At 39.1% G+C, this 21329-nt stretch overlaps 2 protein-coding genes across 3 annotated transcripts in view; one reads left to right on the forward strand and one right to left on the reverse strand.

The window, feature by feature from the left end:
• The first annotated feature begins 6980 nt into the window (after positions 1-6980).
• LOC144658103 (uncharacterized) lies at positions 6981-9533 on the forward strand. Of its 2 annotated transcripts, XM_078518444.1 has the most exons (3): positions 6981-8323; positions 8387-8594; positions 9076-9533. In XM_078518444.1, exons 1-3 carry the CDS (start codon positions 7038-7040, stop codon positions 9391-9393), a joined length of 1812 nt encoding a protein of 603 aa, XP_078374570.1. In that variant the 5' UTR covers positions 6981-7037; the 3' UTR covers positions 9394-9533. The 2 variants fall into 2 exon arrangements, with proteins under 2 accessions (XP_078374570.1, XP_078374564.1); XM_078518438.1 differs by having other exon boundaries at positions 6981-8594.
• Positions 9379-21329, reverse strand: part of LOC144658082 (focadhesin-like) — a 29529-nt gene continuing 17578 nt past the window's right edge. Inside the window, exons 23-47 of the mRNA XM_078518405.1 lie at positions 20964-21056; positions 20548-20639; positions 20058-20099; positions 19432-19642; positions 18831-18985; positions 18258-18341; positions 17822-17840; positions 17337-17407; positions 16757-16907; positions 16395-16514; positions 15968-16090; positions 15798-15875; positions 15378-15446; positions 15197-15299; positions 14353-14433; positions 14061-14189; positions 13840-13955; positions 13287-13403; positions 12035-12169; positions 11870-11950; positions 11444-11555; positions 10791-10939; positions 10479-10691; positions 9996-10071; positions 9379-9808 (exon numbers count right to left, since the gene is read on the reverse strand). Coding sequence (XP_078374531.1) covers positions 9723-9808; positions 9996-10071; positions 10479-10691; positions 10791-10939; positions 11444-11555; positions 11870-11950; positions 12035-12169; positions 13287-13403; positions 13840-13955; positions 14061-14189; positions 14353-14433; positions 15197-15299; positions 15378-15446; positions 15798-15875; positions 15968-16090; positions 16395-16514; positions 16757-16907; positions 17337-17407; positions 17822-17840; positions 18258-18341; positions 18831-18985; positions 19432-19642; positions 20058-20099; positions 20548-20639; positions 20964-21056 — 2706 coding nt within the window. The 3' untranslated portion in view covers positions 9379-9722. The remainder of the gene's footprint in view (positions 9809-9995; positions 10072-10478; positions 10692-10790; positions 10940-11443; positions 11556-11869; positions 11951-12034; positions 12170-13286; positions 13404-13839; positions 13956-14060; positions 14190-14352; positions 14434-15196; positions 15300-15377; positions 15447-15797; positions 15876-15967; positions 16091-16394; positions 16515-16756; positions 16908-17336; positions 17408-17821; positions 17841-18257; positions 18342-18830; positions 18986-19431; positions 19643-20057; positions 20100-20547; positions 20640-20963; positions 21057-21329) is intronic.

Here is a 21329-nt window from a genome sequence, read left to right on the forward strand (position 1 = left end):
AAACCTACTTTACTTATTCTCACCTGATTTTTCTGATACTTCTGATTCAGGAGCAGATCCAGGAATTTTTGATTAGGGGGGTCTACCCTTTATATCAGAAAACACCGTTGAACGTTTTTGCAGCAAATTACTTATCCCCCATACCTCCCCCCCCCCACACACACCCCTAAACCAGTCGCAGTTGCACGTTATAATCTTTGGCCCCTTACCATGTACACGAATTCTACTCGCAAATATATTTATGGGCAAAGTCGTAATATATCTCGACCACATTTTCTCCCTCTGGGACACCAACAGAGAGGTTCATTGAATCAAGTTCACGTCTGAAATTTCTGATATAGAAACTATTCACAAAGGCGAACAGATATGTCCAGGATTGAACGCTAATGAGATGCACGTTCCTCATGACAGGCATCACAAAGTGTCCTCATTAATAAAAGTTCACCAAAACACACCAAAATCTATCATCTATGAAGTAATATGGAAATGTCAAACTGCGCAGTCAAACATGAAGTACTCATTAAACAATACCTGCGTTCAATCCTGGACATAAGTGAAGGCGAAAGAGTCATATACGAATCGGTGCATCACATACGCACCTAACGAGCCACAGCTGAAACCCACTGAAACATTTCAGTACACTCATTTCTCCTCGTGTCACCCAACAGGAGTTAAGGAAGGTTTCATCAAAGGGGGGGGGGGGGGGTGGGCAGGGGCTGCTTAAGACTGCTTAGAACAAATTCCTCTAAAATTGAAAACTGCTCTATCACTGTATTGACAAGGCCAAGTTGAAAGTCATAACACACTCAGCAATTGTGTAGACGATTTCATCCATGGTTTCTATAAGAAAGACCAGAAGTTTTAGTCAATGTATATCACGCTGGTTTTTTATTTTTATAGACTGATTTTACTCCGTTTCTATGTCTTTATACTCGATCTAGTAAAGTTAATAGCCAAGTCCCCGCATCCAGTAGGGCGTAGTTAGAACCCAAGCCTCAGGCGAGGGCTCTATCAACCATTCGTAGGTTTTGCACGGCAGCCATGTTGCATGGCAGGAACAATAAAAATGTTTAGCATTAGAATGAACATTTTTTCCCCATGGGAAAAAATTCTATTGTTCCTGCCATGCAACATGCCTGCCAGGCAAAACCTCTTACCGCCGTCATATATGTTCTTTGTACTCCGAGTTGGTCACTATTTTGGTGTAATTTGCCCGAGGCACACTGTATAGTTTTGGTACAAAAATCTGACATCGAAAAAGCACTGCCGGAGAAAGGACATTGGTTACATCGTTAGCTTTTTATCATTTTGTAAAACATTCTTGTTTACGCTCGTAAGCATCCTCAATTCAAAAAAACCAAAGGTATGCAAATTACAGCGGTTTGCAAGCGTCACAAAATTGTGCTTCTTGTTGCGCTGTCTGTATTTGCTGTAGGTTTCTGATTACTCACTTTGTTTGGCTTCACTGTTCCGCTATCTGTGCGTCAGTTTACACGAATGCATTAGCGTAGCATTTTTAGATAAAATTTGACCAGTATTTTGTGCAGCGAGTTGCATGGTCAGGATTGTCATGAAACTTCCTGATACAAAACTAGAGAGCTCTGAGGCTTATTTGCTAAAGTTTAGGAGAAATCTTTCGTCGGGTTTTAAAATTATGGACATTTTTGGTAAACACTAGATTTTGAAAATATGTTCAAACCTCAAAAGATTTTATTCTGACTGAAAAACGAATGCCATTTTCCGCAAATTCGAACATTTTTCATTCAGGACGCAAAATTCGAAGAAATCGGTGAAATATTTCCTGCCAAAAAGCGCGATTCAAACATACAACCATCTCGTAAATAAATAGGTTCGGGCCACCTTAAAAGATCTTTACGTGTTATCAGGATAATGATGTTATTCTAAGTACTGTAAGGAATCGAATATATGCGGTGCGTGATTTGACGGCTTTAGACTTATAGTCGGGCTTGCAAAAAGCATTCGCAAGCACGCATTAACGTTTAGAAAGCTATTTATGCAGCGCGAGATTTGAATGCTTTTACCCGTGTTTTCGGGCGAAAAAAGCTGAGAGAAGCGAAATAAATCCTGCGTGGTTTGTCAGTCCACTGCTTTCTCGACAACAGGCACGTTCGCTGCACGTTCGTTCGCGAGCCAAGACCCAGACCGCCTACCCCAGCGGCACTGTTTGCGTCATGTCAAATGTAACTCTTACCCTCTCCCCCGGGAAATTAGTCATAACTCCGCTTTCGCCGAAGATTTAAATTTGCCGCGAGTGTATTAATCGGAAATTTTAAATCTTCCTTGTGCATTAGCAGGTTATTGTTTACGCCGACTATGGGACTACCTTATATGGTCATCTCAAAACACCTTAACAATACCTATTGTTTTCGAATTTTCAACCCATTTCTTGATACGACCTTGCCGACACGAAATCTATTGAAACTGCGTTCAGAAAGTGAAAACATCATTAAATTTTCTGTCATAAAATCAGGCTCAGCAATTCAGTAAAGGTTGTTACCTTGCATTAGGGTCCTGAATCTTTCTTCAGTGGACTTGATCCATGCTGTGGTTAGCTTCGTTTCAACACAATAATCATTTGCTAACGATTAATATTCTGAATATTGTATTCGTGATGTTGACGGCGCATATTCAACCGCAAACATCAGAAACAAGCAAACTGGACTTGCACAAGGAATATCATTCGCAATTATTTCGGGTCTCCTCGTAAACATTTTCGTATTCTTGATGTTGACGGCCGCATATTCATTCGCAAACAACAGAAACAAGCAAACTGGACTTGCACAAGGAATATCATACGCAATTATTTCGGGTCTCCTCGTAAACCTTTTCCATTTCTCACAGTTTCACGTTATATAGATGACTTTTAAGGACATCATGTGAGAAATATTTCGGTAAGAAAGTTCTCTGTCGTTCCGAGAGGTAGTAAACCCCTCCTTTCACTCGCTGGGTTTCATTCAGCCTTGACAGTGAACACCGCGCAACAAATTTTCCCCCGTTTTCATACCATAACTTCGTTTAGATCTAACCGAAACGTCCACATCTTCAGTCGATAGAAGATAAAGTCAATTGCTATTTTTATGGTTACGAAAAATGGGACCAAAGACCAATAAAATTAAAATTTAGCCGAACGACCGAAAAATTTAACCGATCAAGTGACCGAAAAGATCGTTGAGGTGTCGATACACTCACACATAAAAACGAAAACAAAATAGAGCAGTTGGTTAATAAACCTCTCAGGTGTTTTGCTGCGTAATCTCGCTGAGTAGTTTTACCCGTTTTCTATATTTTGTCTTGCCTTGCGAGCTTTATTTGCCGTTTGTAATTTCCTTACTTTTCTTTAACCACGGGCGAGTAATCTCGTCCCCAGGCCTATTCCGTGCGTACGTTCGTACGGACGGACGTACGGGGATGGCGACCCCCAAAATTTCTTCGTTCCATAGATTACCATTTGCTTGCTTATGGATGCTCCGACACTTCTTGACAGCTCAAAAACTGCGATGGCTATAAATATTTAGAACAAATCGGAAACTGGCAATAAATTGGGACTTGGACACCATTCCGTTTCGGACAATAGCAGCAATATTTTATAGCAGATAGAAAACTGTTAAAGTTACAACGTCTCACCAAGTAGTTGCATAAGTTAGAGAGTCACAAAACTTTGTGTGATTTCCGTTTAAGAGACCCTAATTATGTAACTATTGTTATTAAAGCTCCAGTTATAACTGTCCAGACTGTTGAAAAAGTTTCATCTAACTATTGAAATAAATCAGCATCTTGGTAGAAGTTAGCATCTGGTATTATTTGCTCCCCGGACAAAATAAAGTAACAATAAGTCACCGAAAACAATCCTCATAGATCACAATAAGAGACAAAGGCGAGCAAGTCGTACTGGCTTAACTTTAAATTGAGTTCTAAGACGAAAAATCTCAATTTTAATAAAGATTTCCGTAGTAGACGTCGCTAGTTTTAGCTTGAATACTATTGCTTCACTCATAGGTTTTAGGGCATATTTTCTCGGTTACCAGGCAAGCCCGACCTTGAGGCAATCAGCGATCGTAAGTGCAAGTTAGCCATGCACAGAAACATTCAGCCAAGTTTTCGCGATCTCAGCAAACAGTTATACCCTATGCCTCAGCAGATTCTTAAATAACGATTTATAGTTTTATTGCTCTTGGGATCATGGAAGTTGCAAGTTTTAAAGATCACTGTCTAAAAATATCGAGAATCCCGCGATAGGACCAAAAATTCTTTTCCTAAAAAGACCCATTTGGTGAAATATTTTCATAAATTTTGTTTAAAAGTTCCAGCGAGTTAACATTTTTGTGAAATCCAGGAAAGTTCGAAATACAACCCGGAGGAATAAGGCGGATGGAATAAACAAACAAAATAGAGCACTTTGAACACGCCAGTACAGAAAGAAGAAAGCTCGCCTTGATTTCATGTTTGCACAGTTTGTTATTTGTCCTTTGGTCATTTTGTCAAGCTAAATATCATCTCACACCTCAGAAGCCAGTTGGGATTTTTAACCATGTTATGTTCATTAACATTTGTTTCAGTGTTTGTTTATATCGGCCCTGAAAAGCCCCATCGGGGGAGTGGTCAATAAAAACATATTTAATTTATTTATCAAATTTCCATGGAAAGTAGAAAACGATCTGAATCGCCAATACGGCCAAACGTACTTAATTTATATCATTTTGATCTGGTGCTACAATGAGTAACCACAGTCTTTGTGGTTAAAACTAAAATGAAGAGAGCTTGGGAAATAATGTTCATGAGTGTGTAACAGGACGCAGTCACCGCTTATATGGTCGTGTTATACTGCGATTTCTTCGTTAAACTCAGCTCTCTGCAGCATGATAAGCTTATGACGGATTTTGTGTTGACTCAGTTTACTGAAAAGTTGAACGAGGCAAAAAAAGTTAACACCACTGGCCTATACCATGAACCTTGCCTTGCACTGTTTACAATTGTTCCGTTTTTTTTTTTTTTTGCTTATTCTTCCCTAACGTTGGACTACATGAATTGCCGGCGTATCAAGTTAAAAGAGTTCCTAATTTATTGCTTGTACCCAGCGGATTCGAGTACAAGGCCGCCGTAACGGCCAAAGTTTCGTATAAAATCATAGGAATTTTTAGTTTAAGCATAAAAAAATAAAGTATATAAATTGTTCTTGCAGTATTCGGGTTTGTTTAGTTCAAAATATAAGTATCTACTTTATAAACATATCAAACATTTGTCAAATAAACACAATCATTACATCGTCGTTTACCTCAGTTAGTATATCTTCAGATGTCTCCTCAGATTCAGAATCCTTTAAAAGGTTTCTTTTATGCGAAATTTTAGACCTTTTCAGTGATTTCGCGACCACACAAATGCTAAACAAAGCTTTTGGAGCCAGAATCGCAAAATCGAAATTCATTAAAATTCGCAACAGTGATAAAAATATCATAAACATGGTAAACATTACAGCTGACTTTGCCAATCAAATCTTTTTTGTTTACAGCCTTAAGTGAAGACGCTAATTCAATTGTCACCTCTAAGGAACTTAAACCCCACAACTTACGTCGTCAAAGGAAATTGCAATCAAGTTCTTTTCATGGTTAGTTTATTTTGGTGTGATTATGATAAATGTGGTCAGATTGATTCTTATTGAAATAAACAAAGGATCAAACAGTTTTCGTTTGAGCCAGCAAACAAGGTTTTATGAATTATCAAATCACAGGGTGGTTTGAAAAGATGTTATTAACTTGACTAATGAGTGGGTTGATAGAACAACAAATACGATGAAGTAGAGTAAATATAATTGAGTCTGGCTGCTATGAATTAGAAGCTTGGTTGCCCAAACCTCAAGAACCAGTGAACATAATTTTAAAGAAATCCAATAAGACAATATTGTTCTCTAGGAATCATTTTGTTAACATATTTTGCAGCTTCTAAAATCTAGATTTGACGTTAGTGCTTTTTAGAAAGTGAGGTGATATTCACTTTGTTTGAGGGACTCCATGTCCAGAACACTGCACGAATGCCAGTAAACTTACCCGCCTTAGTTTTAAAGTTGTTTATATAACAAAGGCTTGCGTGCGATCATGCTTTTATGAAGTCGCAAACGAAAATTTTAATCATTAAAAAATTAAGTTGTTTTAGCCGAGGAATTCCTCGCTTCACAACTCAGGGTGCATTCGATTATAAAACACAAAATCCAAAAACAGATTTTGACCTACCGAAATCCTTGTCCGAGGTGGATTTTAATTAAAAAATCCAAACTTAGATTTCATGGATTTTTTTATTTTGCGGTTTTTTTGGAAATTCGTAAAAGCTGTTCTTGTTCTTGGGAAGCTGTTCTTGTAAGCAGCGGTCTATGGCGCGCCAAATGTGAGTGCGAACCAAAGCACTGAAAATGCGGTCTGGTCACAGAATTTATTCATTTCGCGTTGTTGATTTTTAGAAAACAGGGTTTAATATTTGCTAAACAAGAGTTGTTCGTTAACGTGGTTTGCTAAAGCTCCCCATTAGATCGCGCGCGCAGAATTGGCGGAGCATAAACCGCTGTTCACGCGCATGGTAGTTTCAAATTTGTATGACGATATAAACACTCGTGTAACTCGGTTTACGTTTGCTAACTTTATCTTGGGTACCTATCTTAAGTCGAACTGATTACTACTAGTGTTAAATAACAAAGAGCTCACAAGCTGATTGGCTACGTAGCTGCCGTCAATTAATCAAGTTAAGGTTTTTTGGAGCGCGCGCTTGATTCTACATTAATCGTTGCCAAAAAATGTCAAACCGTTAATGAATCAGTTTTATCGACCTTAATATATCAGCCACTGCTTTATATTAAACTAAAACAGTAAGATTCATTGCTCCTGATTTCTAGCAACTTTGATAGCTATTCAGTTGCCGACAGAAACTTTGAGCTCACTCACTCTCAATGCTAATTAGAACGTTACCGTGACGTCACAATGTACAGTGTTTAACACTGGCGACTTAAAAGCGTGAAAATGGGATGAGTTAAAATGCTCAAACAAGTTCGCCATATTTCTGAAGGAAACTTCTACGGCCTGCGGGTCACGAACAAGGCTCAAAAGCTGAGTTTGGAAAAAGAGATCCGCACCCTTAAAGCATGTAAGGATGTTCAGTCACATGTTTACCGCAAGGAAGAGAAAGAATTGATAAGTACATTGAAAAGACTGCAGGTGACAAAACAGGATCATTTTGACCATCATGAAAATTACGAACATCCAGAACGCTTACCTTCCCATCATGACAGGCGTCCAAGTTTTCACACCAAACAACACCCAGGCGATGAACATCGGCCTTTACAAAGGCCTGCTGAGCGTCACGACAGAAAACTACACGTAAAAGTCAAATCGGAAATCAGCGATCAGAGGTCTTCAACGAAAGTTCCTTGCCAAGTTAATGTATGCGCGAATGCTTCTGATGTGAGTGTAATTATATCTCTTTCACCAATAACAAATTCAAACAACGCTGCTAAGCAAATTTCTGGAGCTACTCTTCCTCCGGTGTCCAAGCCACCAAAAAGAGAATTTGGAACAGACATTCATAGGACTGAAGCATTCATGTCTTGTGTGATTTGCAACTTACCGCGATATGCTCACCAGGGAAGGGAAAGTAAAAATGTTTGTACATGTCACGTGGATCCTTCAAAACATCCTCATCACAGTCAAGGGCACAAAGACGCTTCAAAGAAACGAAGGAAAAGTCATACAGACGAGGAAGATTTGCGAAAGTTTGCTGCTAAAAGGGAAAGAAGGCGGAGCTTGGAAGTTGACGATCTTCCCACTCGGCAGGCGTTAAAACAAGGGATCACAAAATCTGTGGCCCATGAGAAGCACCACGGAAGGAGTAGGGCTTCCAGCTTTGAGGAGGACAACAAGGGTAGTCATGTACCAAAGGGCTTTGACGAGTACACAGCTTATGTACCGGGTGTTGGCCCTCACAGACGGAATATCCCAGAGAACAAATTTGCACCAACTGATCACGGGCATGACCACGGACAGCGCAACAGAGGAAATACTCTTGGGTACCCTAGAAGTAGAAGGGCCAGTCTTGACGAGGGCCGAAGCCGTTGGAGCAGTTACACCGAGGGCCGAAGCAGAGAAAGTAGTCTTGGAGAACATGACGAGCCCCATTACATGCGGCCCCTCAGGGGGCATGTATCACGGCACAACAGAACCAGACAAGAGGAGGAGCTGCATGATCTCTATAACAGATTACAAAAAGTATTTCCTCTCCAAGACAGACGCCAATACAGCGGCGAGGAAGGTGATCGTCAACACAGGTACATACATCATCTTGGTGATCATCCCCATGCCACACACTTACCTCTGTCTAAATCCCACAGAGACGCAGCTGCTAATGGGAGAGCTGAAGACCAACCTCCCGCCTTCAGTGGGCTGCAGCATCCTGACAATATTATCAACCATCATCACTTTTTGCCTCATGAAGCTATAAACAAACAAGAGAAGACCCGCAGCACTAGTCACCATGCTCCTGCGCATCCCGCTGGGTACCACATCCTTGGAGCTGATCGCCATGGCAACAAACAGGACGTAAGTTGACAAGCCATAGAATGCTCTTTTAAATGAAAATTGTTACGCGTGGTACAAATATATTTCAACATAAAGGATAGTTATTCTCAGTAACTGAACGAGTTATATTTATCACACACCGCACAATAAACGTGCCGGGTTCGACTCAAATGATAATTACCTTAATCTGGGGCACGTGACTCCCTTGTAAAAACGAGAGAGTGTTTTTACGGCAACCACGTTGGTGTTACTAAATATCAGAAACATTTGCATAAGAAGGTGAAAGCCTCCAGTGTTTAGGAATACCAATATGGTCGCGGTGATGCCAGCCGAGACAAAGGTTTACATGGTTCACTTTTAATCTATCAAGTTCCTAATCTTCTCCACAACACTCAACTAACACAGCTACTCTTCTTTAGACGCTCTAGCGATTAATTTCCAGGGGCCTTATATACTCACACTAAGATATGAGGATATTTTTTTTACTCATTTCAATTTTCAGTTCTACGTGACACCCGGTTCAACTTCCCATATTGCTGCCGCCTTCGATCGCAACCACGATCAGGACAGCGGTACTCACGCGATGCTTATGAAACTGAAGCAGCTGCTAAACGTTTATCATCAAATGGACAATGAAGCACCCAGATATCCCTGGCCCAGTCCTCCCACTGTCAAATTCACAAGTGAGGAATTTCAAAAGCTCAGAAACTGTAGATACTTGCGTCTAACGAAGAGTAACATCGAAAGTTTGAAACAATTAGAGAAGCAGGTCCACGAACAAAATGGCCACAAAGGAGAAACAAAGTTGCCAGAAAACTGATTTTATTTAAGTTCAAAGAAAACTGAAAGAAAAACTAACAACGTAACAACAATTTCAGGTAAAGACAAGATTTAGATTGTTTTCTACGAAAAACGAGGGATGTGTGCACTAAGGCATCTCATGTCAGTTTACATGAAACATTTATCAAGTCAGTATAGATCCTTGACGTGAGCTCCGCTTTATCTTGTCACGTGATAAGTCATGGCAATGGAAAACACTGCAATCAGTAAAATGTCTTTAAATAAAATATCTACCTATCCTCTGAAAAAGTTCATTTCTCAATTAATTTTTAAGTCGTGTTGTAATCTGTTTCTTACTTTCCCTTTTATCTATTTAGAATGGAAATGGGCAATTACGTCCGTCCACACCGCTGTCTTCTTGAACGTGTCTGTTTCCCTTAGAGAAATAATTGTATCTGAAAAGAAGAAGTTCAGTATACATTCCATTATTTATAATTTACTCAATTGATCGACGAACGAACGAACGAACGAACAAACGAACGAACGAAGTTGGTCGGTCGGTCGAACACTAAAAAAAAAACACAGTTAATCAGACTTGGAAGCTATGAGAATGGTACTTCCAAAAGAAAACATCCACATTACCTTGTATAAGCGCCTGTAGTAGATTGTTAGTCGTATTCTTGGGATCCTCTCTTAGTGACAACAGCCAGTCTAGAACCTGGGAGGGATATATCGAGCATAAAAATACAAATCAACAAAACAGGCAACAGTAACGACATGTAAAAAAAATACGACTTGGCAGAGTAGGGTTACTATCATGCAAAACAAATTTACAATATTGTGTTGTGACAGAATAAATGAAATTATTTGCACGGCAGAGAAAAAAAAAGCAGTGACACGGTTCTCACGGTGAGCCTACCAATCTAAGCAATTGGGAAAAAGAAGCTTGAAAAAATTCAGGGCTTCAACTGGATTAGGGTTAGCTCCCATTGAAGCCCTGAATTTGTTCAGGCTTCTTTACCGCAAATGCTTATATTGGCAGGCTCACCGTGAGAACCGTGTCATTGCTTAGTGTGTTCTGTACAACATCTCGAAATCAGAAAGGCAGAAATCGTTTTTGTTTACCTTTCCCGTGATTTGAGTCCAGGGCTCCCTCTTCAACAAAGTGGACAATGTCAGCGGTAGTAGCCAAGGAAACCTCTCAAGCGATCCACAGTGTTCCGCTTTAAGGGATAACACGGGCTCAGTTGTAGTATACAGTCCAATTCCTTGAAGTATGGGTACGTCACACCAAGCAGCAGATACCATTGACAGCAACATCAAACAGTTCAGTAAGATCTGAAATGCATCAAAATTCATTTATTTTCAGCTAGCTACAAAGGGCGAATAAAACCAGTACCAAAATATTAAAGTAAGGTTTCAAAATTAAGCAAGTACCTTGTGCGTCGTGCTTGAATGTTGAAGTGCACTTTTAAACTGACCAATCAGCTCCAAGAACCAATGTTGTCTCTCGTCCCATTTTAGTTTGGCGCCCGAATCAATAAGGACTCGAACAACGCAGCTTAAAAATTCATTGCGCTTTGTTTCTGCAACACAATGTAATAACCCTTGAATGTTGTAGTGTCTGATTAGCTCGCACTTTAGTTCTACAGACTTCAGATGTTATACACTGGAAAGTTACTTTTCTAAAATAATGTTGCCTTGTTCTGGCCAGGAGATGAAAAATCGAAGGTCAGCAATAATTACAGCAACTTCAAAACACCGCCGTGCCATTCATGACACCTACGCGCCGGTCTGTGTTCTCATAGCCAATCATAGTTATAATTCATAGTTTGCCTTCTGTTGACATCTGATTTACGCAATGTACTACACTGTGTACTAAACACAGTGGTTATAAAGATAAAACTTCTTCCTCAAATTATTCACCGAACCCGGCGTTGCAAAGGTCAATAACCAGATATTCGGTGACATCTCATAATTTCATCACTAGGAAACTGACTATAAATCAACAGTAAATTTTGCAACATTTGGAAATCAGACATTTCTACGAATACTTCCCAGACAGGAAAAACAAAGCAAGACTTTCTTACTAGTGACATCAGTTGTTAAAATGCCGTCAATACAAAGAGCAAGCCATTTCAACGAAGCTTTACCATCACGAACTGCATGGCAACGTGCAACTAAAGCTTTCATAGTGGTACTCTGCAAGATAAACCATACGGACTGAGGATCCTAAAGACCAATTTTCAAATCAACTGGCAATCATTTCAGACCAAATTGCTTTAAGTTAGTGCATCAAGACAATACTGTATAAGTTGATGAGTTTTTTACTGTCATCTATATTGTATTGAAAAAAAATCTATAAATCGATCACTGTTGGAAAATAAACAGGTTAAGTGGCACAGTTCAACCACACTAACAGGCTTACTATCCAGCGCCATGTGGAAACTGATAGCTTAGGTGTATTAATTACATTCCAGTATCATTAAACTTACTACAATGCTGGCTGAACTCACCTGCGTATCCCGCAAAATATTTTCCAGCTTTTCAACAGGAATCAGTGCTAAACAGCGAGCAAGCAAACTCAAACAATAATCCTGATGAACGAACAAAAAAAAAACAAATTCAATACATCATCGGAGCATCGCTGGGGCATAATCACGTGAATCAACAACATTTACCTCAGTCTCGTCATTGCAGGCGTTATACATGTGTTCAAGAGCTGTTATGGTCCATCCGATTACTGAGGCCGGAGGGTCTGTTAAATTGAGGACCGAGAGATGACCTTCCAGTATGGTCCTCCACAAGAGACGGTCCTTGTTAAAACAAAGACAAGGAGTGGTCTCAATATCAACTCTTATACTGATACTGCATTGGTTTATAACTTAAGGTGGCTCGTAATCTTCCATCTTTGGCATTCTATTGCAGCAACACTAATAATGTTGAGGTTAAACTTTTTAACGAGCAAACATTGGCAAGTTGAGGACAAGCTCAAACTGTCAAAACTCCAGATGGAGACAATATTAAGAAGTCGCAACGTCCAAAGTGGTCAAAGATACCTTATATTTGACTTTTTGAGGCTAAAATCCTAAAAACTAGACGGTGAAAGTTTTTGTTTTTCATATATTTTTGGCTAACAATTTTTTTTTAAAATTCTGTAGGTGGGGTTCAGAGCCACCTTAAATTTATGAAAAAGTAAACGTAGCTCCGAATCCTGCCTACAGATTTTTTTAAAATTGGCAAAAATGTTCCTTTTGTCGGTTAGATAAAAATATATCAAAAACAAGAACTTTCACCGTCCAAAATAGGATATATTTGACCTCAAAGAACGAATTTTGACGTCACAATGACCTCAATTTGTTCATTTGTAAAACTTGCAAAAGTTTGTACTAAAATATTTTCCTAAACATTATTAGTATAGCTGCGATACAACACCAAAGACGGGCATATCTAATTTTTTTTGTCATTTTAAATCAGTTGTCATCTCCGCAGTGAGATAAACAGAAACAACCTCCGCGAGACACCAAATAGTTATCAAATTAACGAGTCGCTCTACCACGAAAAAGGGAAGTTTAAAAAAAACACAAGGAGTTGCAGTCTTTTCATAACGCAGCCTTCACTCTTCAGTGGAAACTGTAAAAAGAAAAAAAAACCTAAAAAGGAAGAGTGAAACCCTGAAAAACACAGACCAAATTTGTAGTCAAGATGTTAGGAGTAAGTGGGTTTTGTTGTTGTTTTATATGGTAAGCCCACTGGTCGTTGCATTCTAGTTACTTCCGCTCTGCTTAAACAGGCCGTGGGGCAGCCAAGAGTCCCTGAATACTCCCTCTCCTCTTTTCCCAAAGATGCAGAAGAAAAGTCATAAGAGGGGTAATTTAATTAACATGAATGTGCAAGGGATGAGTGCATAACCAATGCTTCATTTGAACTGACCGTGTCATTCCTCCACGGCTCTGTTAGAGTTTCTTCGTAAATTTCTTTCATCTTTGAAGAGGAAATGACATAAACCAGTCTTGACAAATTCTCCAGCAACTCTCTTTTGCACAAATCCTACATCACATCAATTGAACGCTCAAGTAAGTTGATAAGTCATATAATAAATCTAAGTAGAATTAAACGCCGGAGAATAATAACACCCATCTAGAGGCTTCTCCTTTTAACTATATCAGGAAAAATCATGCTATATCATTTGGGGAAATTTGAAATGTTTTACTTTTTCACAATAACAGGCAATAAAAACATGTTTCTAGTCTGACCCCCTGAAAATAGAGTGTTTGTTGTTACAAAACTAAAATTTCTGAAAACTGAAGATAAGTTTACGGCCGAATTCTCCAATAAGTTCTTCGCCCTTTATTAGCTTGGTATTCACGAACCAGCAGTTTTCTTTTACTATAGGTTACGTATCCTTTATACTTATAACTATTTGCTCAACGCGCCTTAGATTTAACAAGACGACTATGTCATTAAGTAAGAATACTACACTTACCTCCAGACCCTTGAACACTGCCGGGCTCAGCAAGGAGGAGAGGTACGAGGACACACTGGACGAGGACTGGGCTTGATTTACTGCAAGTCTGATGCATAACTGACCTACCTCCTCTCCTAGTCAGGACACAAAGCACTGTTAAGGTATCTCCACTGGGTGATAATGCAAACCAATGCCAAGGAAACGAGGGAGGATGGATTAATCGCTTTTGTTTTACTTACCGAAATTAGCTCTCATGATTGGTCCAAGAACTGATACCCAGTTCACTGGCGGTAGGGATACTTGAGGACCGCTGACAAGCGACTCCAGTACTACGGGCACTACCCTTCCAGCGAAGTTTAAATAAGGACCTACGAGGGACAAAACAAGCAAGTTATATCGTACCATTATACCCCGCCCATTGTCAGGCACACGGATAAAGTTGCGTACATAATGAAATCTTGTGCGCAATTACCGATACCAAATAAAAACGCAATTTCACAACAAGGAACAAAAACTAACAAGTTAACAAACCTGCTTTTCCCGCCTTATCAAGGAAATCAAAGAGCAGCCTTAAAATGCTCCCTTCTGACAAGTAGCCATAGTTTGATGGAACTAAAGGAAGAAACAAATAATAATTTTAAACAATTATTGGATGAGGTTTTTGTGATATCCGGAATAATCAAGGTCGAGGTAAGTGTTATCAGCCGAAGCCGAAGGCTGAGGTTGATAACACTTACCGAGACCTTGATTATTCCGAATATCACATAAACCGAATGTAATAATTGTTTTATTATACATTGTTTTTCTGGAAAAGGAAGTAATGACAAACGATTTCAACCTGTTTCAAAACTTGTGCTAATTCCGTCTGGTCGTCCTACTAAATCGTGGAATAGTTCCTTCCCAATTTTTGTTAGTCATTTTGTGTTTTCCGAGACTTTATCCTGATTGTCCAGCAATTTTTGAACTTTGGTCAAACTGTTTCTCAGTTGAAGAAGTGAATCGACGAACTATGAATTTTCCGTCGCCGCCAGATGCCTGACACTATTGCTCTTGGAAATAATGCATTGCGCACGCAACCTAAAGATTAATGAATAATCAGCTAGCAGATTATTCACTAATCTGTAGGCTGCGCGGATTCCCAGGATTAGCTGTAGGCTCTTAGCCAATGAGAATACAGCTAGTGACTACAATGTATAATAAACATTGTAACATGTACAAGGAACTCCTTACTTACTCTCCCACTCTAAGGCTCTGTTACACACTGCGATGATTTTCAAAGGTTACTTAACAGGTTACATGAAAACCGTTTCCAAAACATGAAAAAGAACAACACACATAACACAAAATTTTTTTCAGCTTTTTTTTTCGTACTCACCGCTTGTTTTAGTTATTGCACTGGACGTGGAAGCGGTGTAAAGATGGCCGAGCAGCCAGGCAGCATTAGAACTTAGACCCACATGTTCAGGAGATGAGACAATCTTACAAAAGAAGAAAATAAATTTTCACGTCGTGGTATTTAACGGCAAAATAAAGAGGAAAAGAAAGCCGCGTCCTACCTGCTGAAGGTATTTTATGATGCTTCCTCCAGTCGAAGGAAAAACGTTGACAGATGTAGAAGAATCCACCTACAGAGTAACACGACACATGAATAAAACACTGTCAACAAACCCTGCTCATAATTCATTTCAAATGCCGGGCAACAAGTGCTTTTTCTTTAAGCGCTGCAAAGAAGAGCTGTGTCAAAAAGTGGCTTCAATGATAGCTTTGTTTCTCTTATTTCCACGTAACTTGTTTGACTTTTGGGCTTGTGACGTAAGGAACATGCATTAATTGTTGGGTGAATGGAAAAGTCAAATAGATTAAACATGCACGTCACAATTTGGAGAATACGTTTATAATGTAAAATGCATGGCAACTGGATATAAAACGTGTTTATCTGTTAGTTGTGAACCGTTTGGTATCGTGGCGTAACTTACAATAAACAACCCTTGCTCTGACCCAAGCAGTCCCATGATTCCATTCAGCGCTGACAGTTTCTGAAGTTCGGAAGCATCCTGTGTGCAAAAGATCTGACATAAGTTAAACATATTTCCTCTCCAAGTGAAAAAACGGTAAACACAGCGAAATGTATCATGCTTAGCTTTACCTTATTTTCAAGAACACTTCTCCAGTCATGTCCTTGTTGCTGAGCCATCTCAATAACTCCGCCATGACCACATAACACAAGTCCATGAAGAAGCAGACCAACAGATAAGGAAATTCCACAAGCCTGATAGAAAGAAAAGGCTGTCTTAGTCGGACCACACATAACAAAATTCTCGCGTTTTTACTGATAAAGGTGAATCACATATAGACTCATTTGAACACTATCGTTCAATTAGCCAACCTTGAAAAGAAGAGACTGGAGAAGAAGAGAAACCAACCAATCACAGCTCAAACAATCAAGAAATCCTCAGAAATTTTAATGCAGAAATTGCTTTCCACAGTTAAATTGGGCTATGGTCAAATGAGTTTGCTTGGGTGCGTAACCATGGCGCGTTGAACAAGAATTTTTGCTTTTTTATACAACTAACCTCATGGTGTTTCTCCGCCACGTTTCGAATTTTGTTGGCGCATTCCATAGCTTGACCAGCAGACAGAAGTCCAGTATGGAACGCATTAACACAAACACAAGCCACGCTGAAACACAAGCTCTGCAAAAATAATTCAAACTTCGTTACGTTTGAATGTCCACAAACGTTAACTCAACGGAGCTCAAGTTGAGTTAAATACAGTGTGTATTAATCTTGTCCGGTATACCCTTGTTAGCTTCCTATTTGTATTTCAACTACAGTCCTGAAGATTGATTTTATTTTTAGACAAGTTGCATTGTATGTAGTAGAGTTGCCTAACATAGTTAATAGTGTTAATAGTAGCGACACATCAGAGAGCCTACCTGAAGCTTTTGTTCAGGATCTCCTCCACCTTGTTCATTTAACATGTCAATCAGTTTGTTGTAAAGGTTTGTCACGTGAACTCTAGAGTCTACGAGACTTTCTTTGCACAAAGAAGACACAGCTAGTCCCAGGCCAAGACGCGCGCCTTCTCTGCGAATAAAAAACATATGTAACTAAATTAATTTGCCTACAGCATATTCAAATTGTTTCATTCATGTTATGACATTTAGTAGACTGGAAATGATAAAATGAGATATTTTCAGGGATGAGGGCTAATGGTAACTTGAAACCGTTTGTTTGCAAAGGGGTAAAGCGAAGACACACAGAGAGAACAAAAACGTTTTTCTCACTCGATCTCCCTCATCCCGGAATTGACTGGGTCCGCGATTTTTATCGGGGAAGTTGCTAAGCAACGTTACGTATTGTTATGGCGTCACGCTGACATGACACCTGTCGTGGCGCTCGTGCTATTTTTGGATTAAAGAATGTGAATCGGAACCTTTTCATGTAAGATGAATTGCCCAAAACGTCATCTCTTCTGACTATTGACAAAGGTGAATGTGTTTGCTCATTTCTTACGTGTTTTCTAAGTCCTGGGTCAGAGCAGCGTTCTCAAGGACATCTAAAGCTGTAGTCATCAGCAAATAGCCCTAAGAAAAGATACAACGATCAAATTTCACTGAAATGCTTAACATTAACATTAAAAACACGGCTTGGTAGCTCAAGCCTCAAAACAGGCCCTTAGATCAGGTGACTAAAATTCGAACTATAAAGAAGGGAAGTCGGTGAGAGGCATTGTGTGTTTATGTCTATAGTGTCACTTCATAAGCCATAACGATACCGAAACGGAAAGGTCAAGCCCTGCCAGGTCCTTGTGTGGACATTTTTTTCTAGCAGTGCCTTTCTCCATCCAGGTGTATGAATGGCTACCGGCAAATGCTGGCGGGAATATGCGGTGGAACAGCTTTCCATCATGTGGAGTAGGAATCCTTCTGTCGCACCGCCTGTATGAACGGGTTCATTTATGAGCGTTGTAACTTTACATTTAAACAACATGGACTTACCTCCTTACCACACAGATCACTGCAAGAAAAGAGGAAAATAACTGCTATTAAATCGCTGAAAACGAGCCAATGCTATAAACGGTTGTGAAGGAACCTATCGTGATGAACAGATTATCAGTTACCACTGATATCCTTGTATTCTGTCTTGCAAGGGAGAGTTAAAATATTGAAACCAAGCGGATAAAAGGAGATAATAAAAAACTATGGTCTTGTTTTTCCTTCCTCCTTCGAAAACCCGGTTTATGTTTAATTGCAGCAACCCACAATACCTTGCCACTTCCTCAATAGACTGCCTTGTCTGAATAAAAACCTTGACTGAAAACCAATCTTTGCTTCAGTTTTTTGTGTTGGTGTTTCAGTGGTAATTGAGCCAAAATAAAAGGTTTCGAGACATCTCCAGTGAAATTAGTCAGAGGTGCGGCCTAATCATACACACCTAAAGTGTTCCTCATAGAGCTTGCTTAGCAACAAACCAAGTCCTAGAGAACAAGACATCTGCACCACTGCTGAGCTACCGGCTCTAAAGACAATGAGAAAAAAAAGCGGCTTTATCAACAGAAAAACTGGATTCGATACTTCTCTGAGATGGAGACTTCTACATGTCTGTCAGCGAAAAACAATTTATCTAAAATTCCCTGCACCTGTAATACGTGGTAGGTCATAGCTTCAGCAACGCGACTGTTTTTGCACGAGAATCTCTAGAAATATAACGTAAAAATCACTGAAGCGAACGAACATTAGCTAACACAACAACAGTTCGCTCATTGACAAGCTTTGAGAGTTCAAAGAAAGAAGTTCTGAGAAAAACATTAATTATAACATAGGGAGATCGATTAACCTTACATACGATAACAGCATTTATTTGTTTCTAACCTAAGATTAACGAAGGCTTCCGTAGATTGCCGAGTAATGCCGAAAATCAACGGAAATTCCCAACGACGATCCAAAGATCCACCCAAATTTTAAATTCTTTAAAGTATTCTTCCTTGATTTCAGTCTCAATACTCACTTGGTCTGTCCTGGTATCCTTTGTTTAAGTAGTTCAGCCATGTTGTGAATTCTGTCAGTGTCGAGCGTAACAAGACAAGCAACCAACAGTGACAAGGATAACGCAGCACATGAACGAGCTAACAACGAACTGGCAGTGGAGGTTGGAGAAGATACCTTACAGTAAATAAAGCAAAATATAGACAATTATGTTTAGTTTTTATAAGTCTATCTGTCAGACCGCAGGATTGAGTTGTGTATCGGCTGATAGTTGCCACGGGGCGAGGAGCAGAGTCAACTGTCAAAGTCAAAAGAAACCAAGAATGAGCGGTCTGAATGTTTCACAACACAGTGGCTAATCAATTAAACAGACAATATAACAATAAAACTTGTTTATGGACGGTTTTGATTAATGCTTCTTTCATTGTCACACACAGACTTTTATTTCCAAGATTTAACAACGCTATACTTCACAAGAACTTATCTCAGACAAAAGGTCAAAACACTCTACTTTAGCTTTGTCAAACGTTTTTACGGTTTAAGTGCTATAAGTTGGACATGGTGAAAAAAGTACCCAAAAAAAGTACCATAACCCACGTGTTTAATGACCTATAGTTATTCACCTGTTGACACCAGACCAGTGAAGGACCTTTAGGTTTATAATTTCCATCCAATACCACCATCAGTGTGTCAGCCACCATGTTCAGCCATTCAGTATTTCGCTGATACTGCTCTGTCGTCCCAGAAGAGGTCTGTTGCTGCACAAATATCGACACAGCCCGTGCCAGGCCCGCTAGAGCAAGGACGGAATTACCCTGGACGGACGGATTACCTCTAAACACAGGGAAACAAAAACGAATCAAGAACCCAGGCTGTCGTGTAATAATAAATAAAAATACTACTTCTAATAATTATAAAATGATATAAAAATTCTAATAATGTTAATAATGATAATAATGTCTTTATTGATTTGATAAAACTACATATTAAAATGTTACAATTGATAAGAATAAATTAACGATTACACGTTAAAAAGGTAAAATGCTTACTTATTTACCATTTACCGTAGCAACGAGGGCAGCTAAAAGCATGAATCAATTATTTTATAAAATATTATGTAATAAATAGAAGTATGTCGTTTGACTCCTTTCAACATAACTAAGAATTAACCTCACAATAAACTAACTGCAAACAGCTTTTTATACTGTTCTACAGAGTTAAAAAAAAAACATAAAAGCACAAACTTCACCTTGAAGCTGCTTTGAGCTGTTCAGTGATCTGATCTCTTACCCTGAAATGTAACACATGAACTGATAGCATATTGTAGTATATATATGTTGTAGTATATTTAACAAATACTATCAACAATCCTCAGAACGAATGGAAAAATATTGAGCCATTAAACTACATGTATTACTAATGGTGATACAACCTCAGTTATGGTTGCCATGGTTTTTTGCGGTCCAACTGTTGTTGTTTTTCTTTCACATATTCGTTATTATCATGATCTAGTCAAACTTCAAGTATCTGCTAATTAATTGAAATAAATGTTGGAAGAAATTATTCAAATTCGTTTTGTTGCAACTGTTACTAATTTCAATTAATTTTGATAACTTTTACTTAAGTGCCTCTTAAAGCGTCAGACTTGTTGTTACTGATTTCTACTGAGTGTTCTGGTTGACAGAAACCACAAGCGAACTGACTGAATGAATGAAAGAACTCCTTATTATTTTACTCACCACAACCAAGAATTCATTTGCCTTGTTTTAAGTTCTTCGATATCCTGAATATGTCCGTGACTGTGCTGCATTTCTAACTCAGCTTTACGTCCCTACAGGGTAACAAAGGTCGTGATGATGATGATGATGATGATGATGATGATACTTCAACCCTTTGATTCCAAACATTCATCAACATCTTATTTCTCCTTACATTATCGATACAATATCAAAATCAAGGACGATGAGAATAAAAATCATTAAATAAATACACAGTCGAATCTCGTTTGTTAATGTAATGTTCAGACGGGACAGGCTTCAAATTGATCGGCTCCAAAAATCGCCCAAACAGGCTTTTCGTTCACCCTGAACTTGCAATCTGAACCATTCGTCTGTTTCTGCTTTTACTTTAGTTGTTCTTAGTAAACGTACTGTACCTCTACACACGCATTGTAAGCACGGTTCATAAACGATAGCCACGCCTGAGGCAGCAGCAAAGTTCGGTGCCACTCAGAAGGTTGAACAGGCACCTGAAAAGACAAAAACCAATCACAACGGGCAGCATATCTCGATTGTGTAACAAGGTAGCTATGAATATATGAAAACAACCAAACAGACGGGAAAAAAAAGAAATACGTTAATATTCAAAGTACTTCTTAAAAATTTAATAATAACTAAAATAATAGTTTTGCATCTCCAAAACCTTCAACAAGGTTTTCTCAGGTCACGACGATTTGGGGAATGTGATTCTATGTTCTCTTTCAATTTTCTTGCAAAGGATTGAGCTGTTTGTTTTATTGCAT

The sequence above is a fragment of the Oculina patagonica genome, chromosome 1 (genome assembly GCF_052425735.1).
Source record: "Oculina patagonica isolate OP01 chromosome 1, crgOcupat, whole genome shotgun sequence".
NCBI lineage: Eukaryota > Metazoa > Cnidaria > Anthozoa > Scleractinia > Oculinidae > Oculina > Oculina patagonica.

Excerpts from the sequence above, each read along its gene's own strand:
- LOC144658103 (XM_078518438.1), top strand. The coding sequence starts at position 7,038 with ATGCTCAAACAAGTTCGCCATATTTCTGAAGGAAACTTCTACGGCCTG. Across the intron at positions 8,595-9,075 it reads GCCATGGCAACAAACAGGAC|TTCTACGTGACACCCGGTTC; the intron begins GTAAGTTGACAA and ends TTCAATTTTCAG.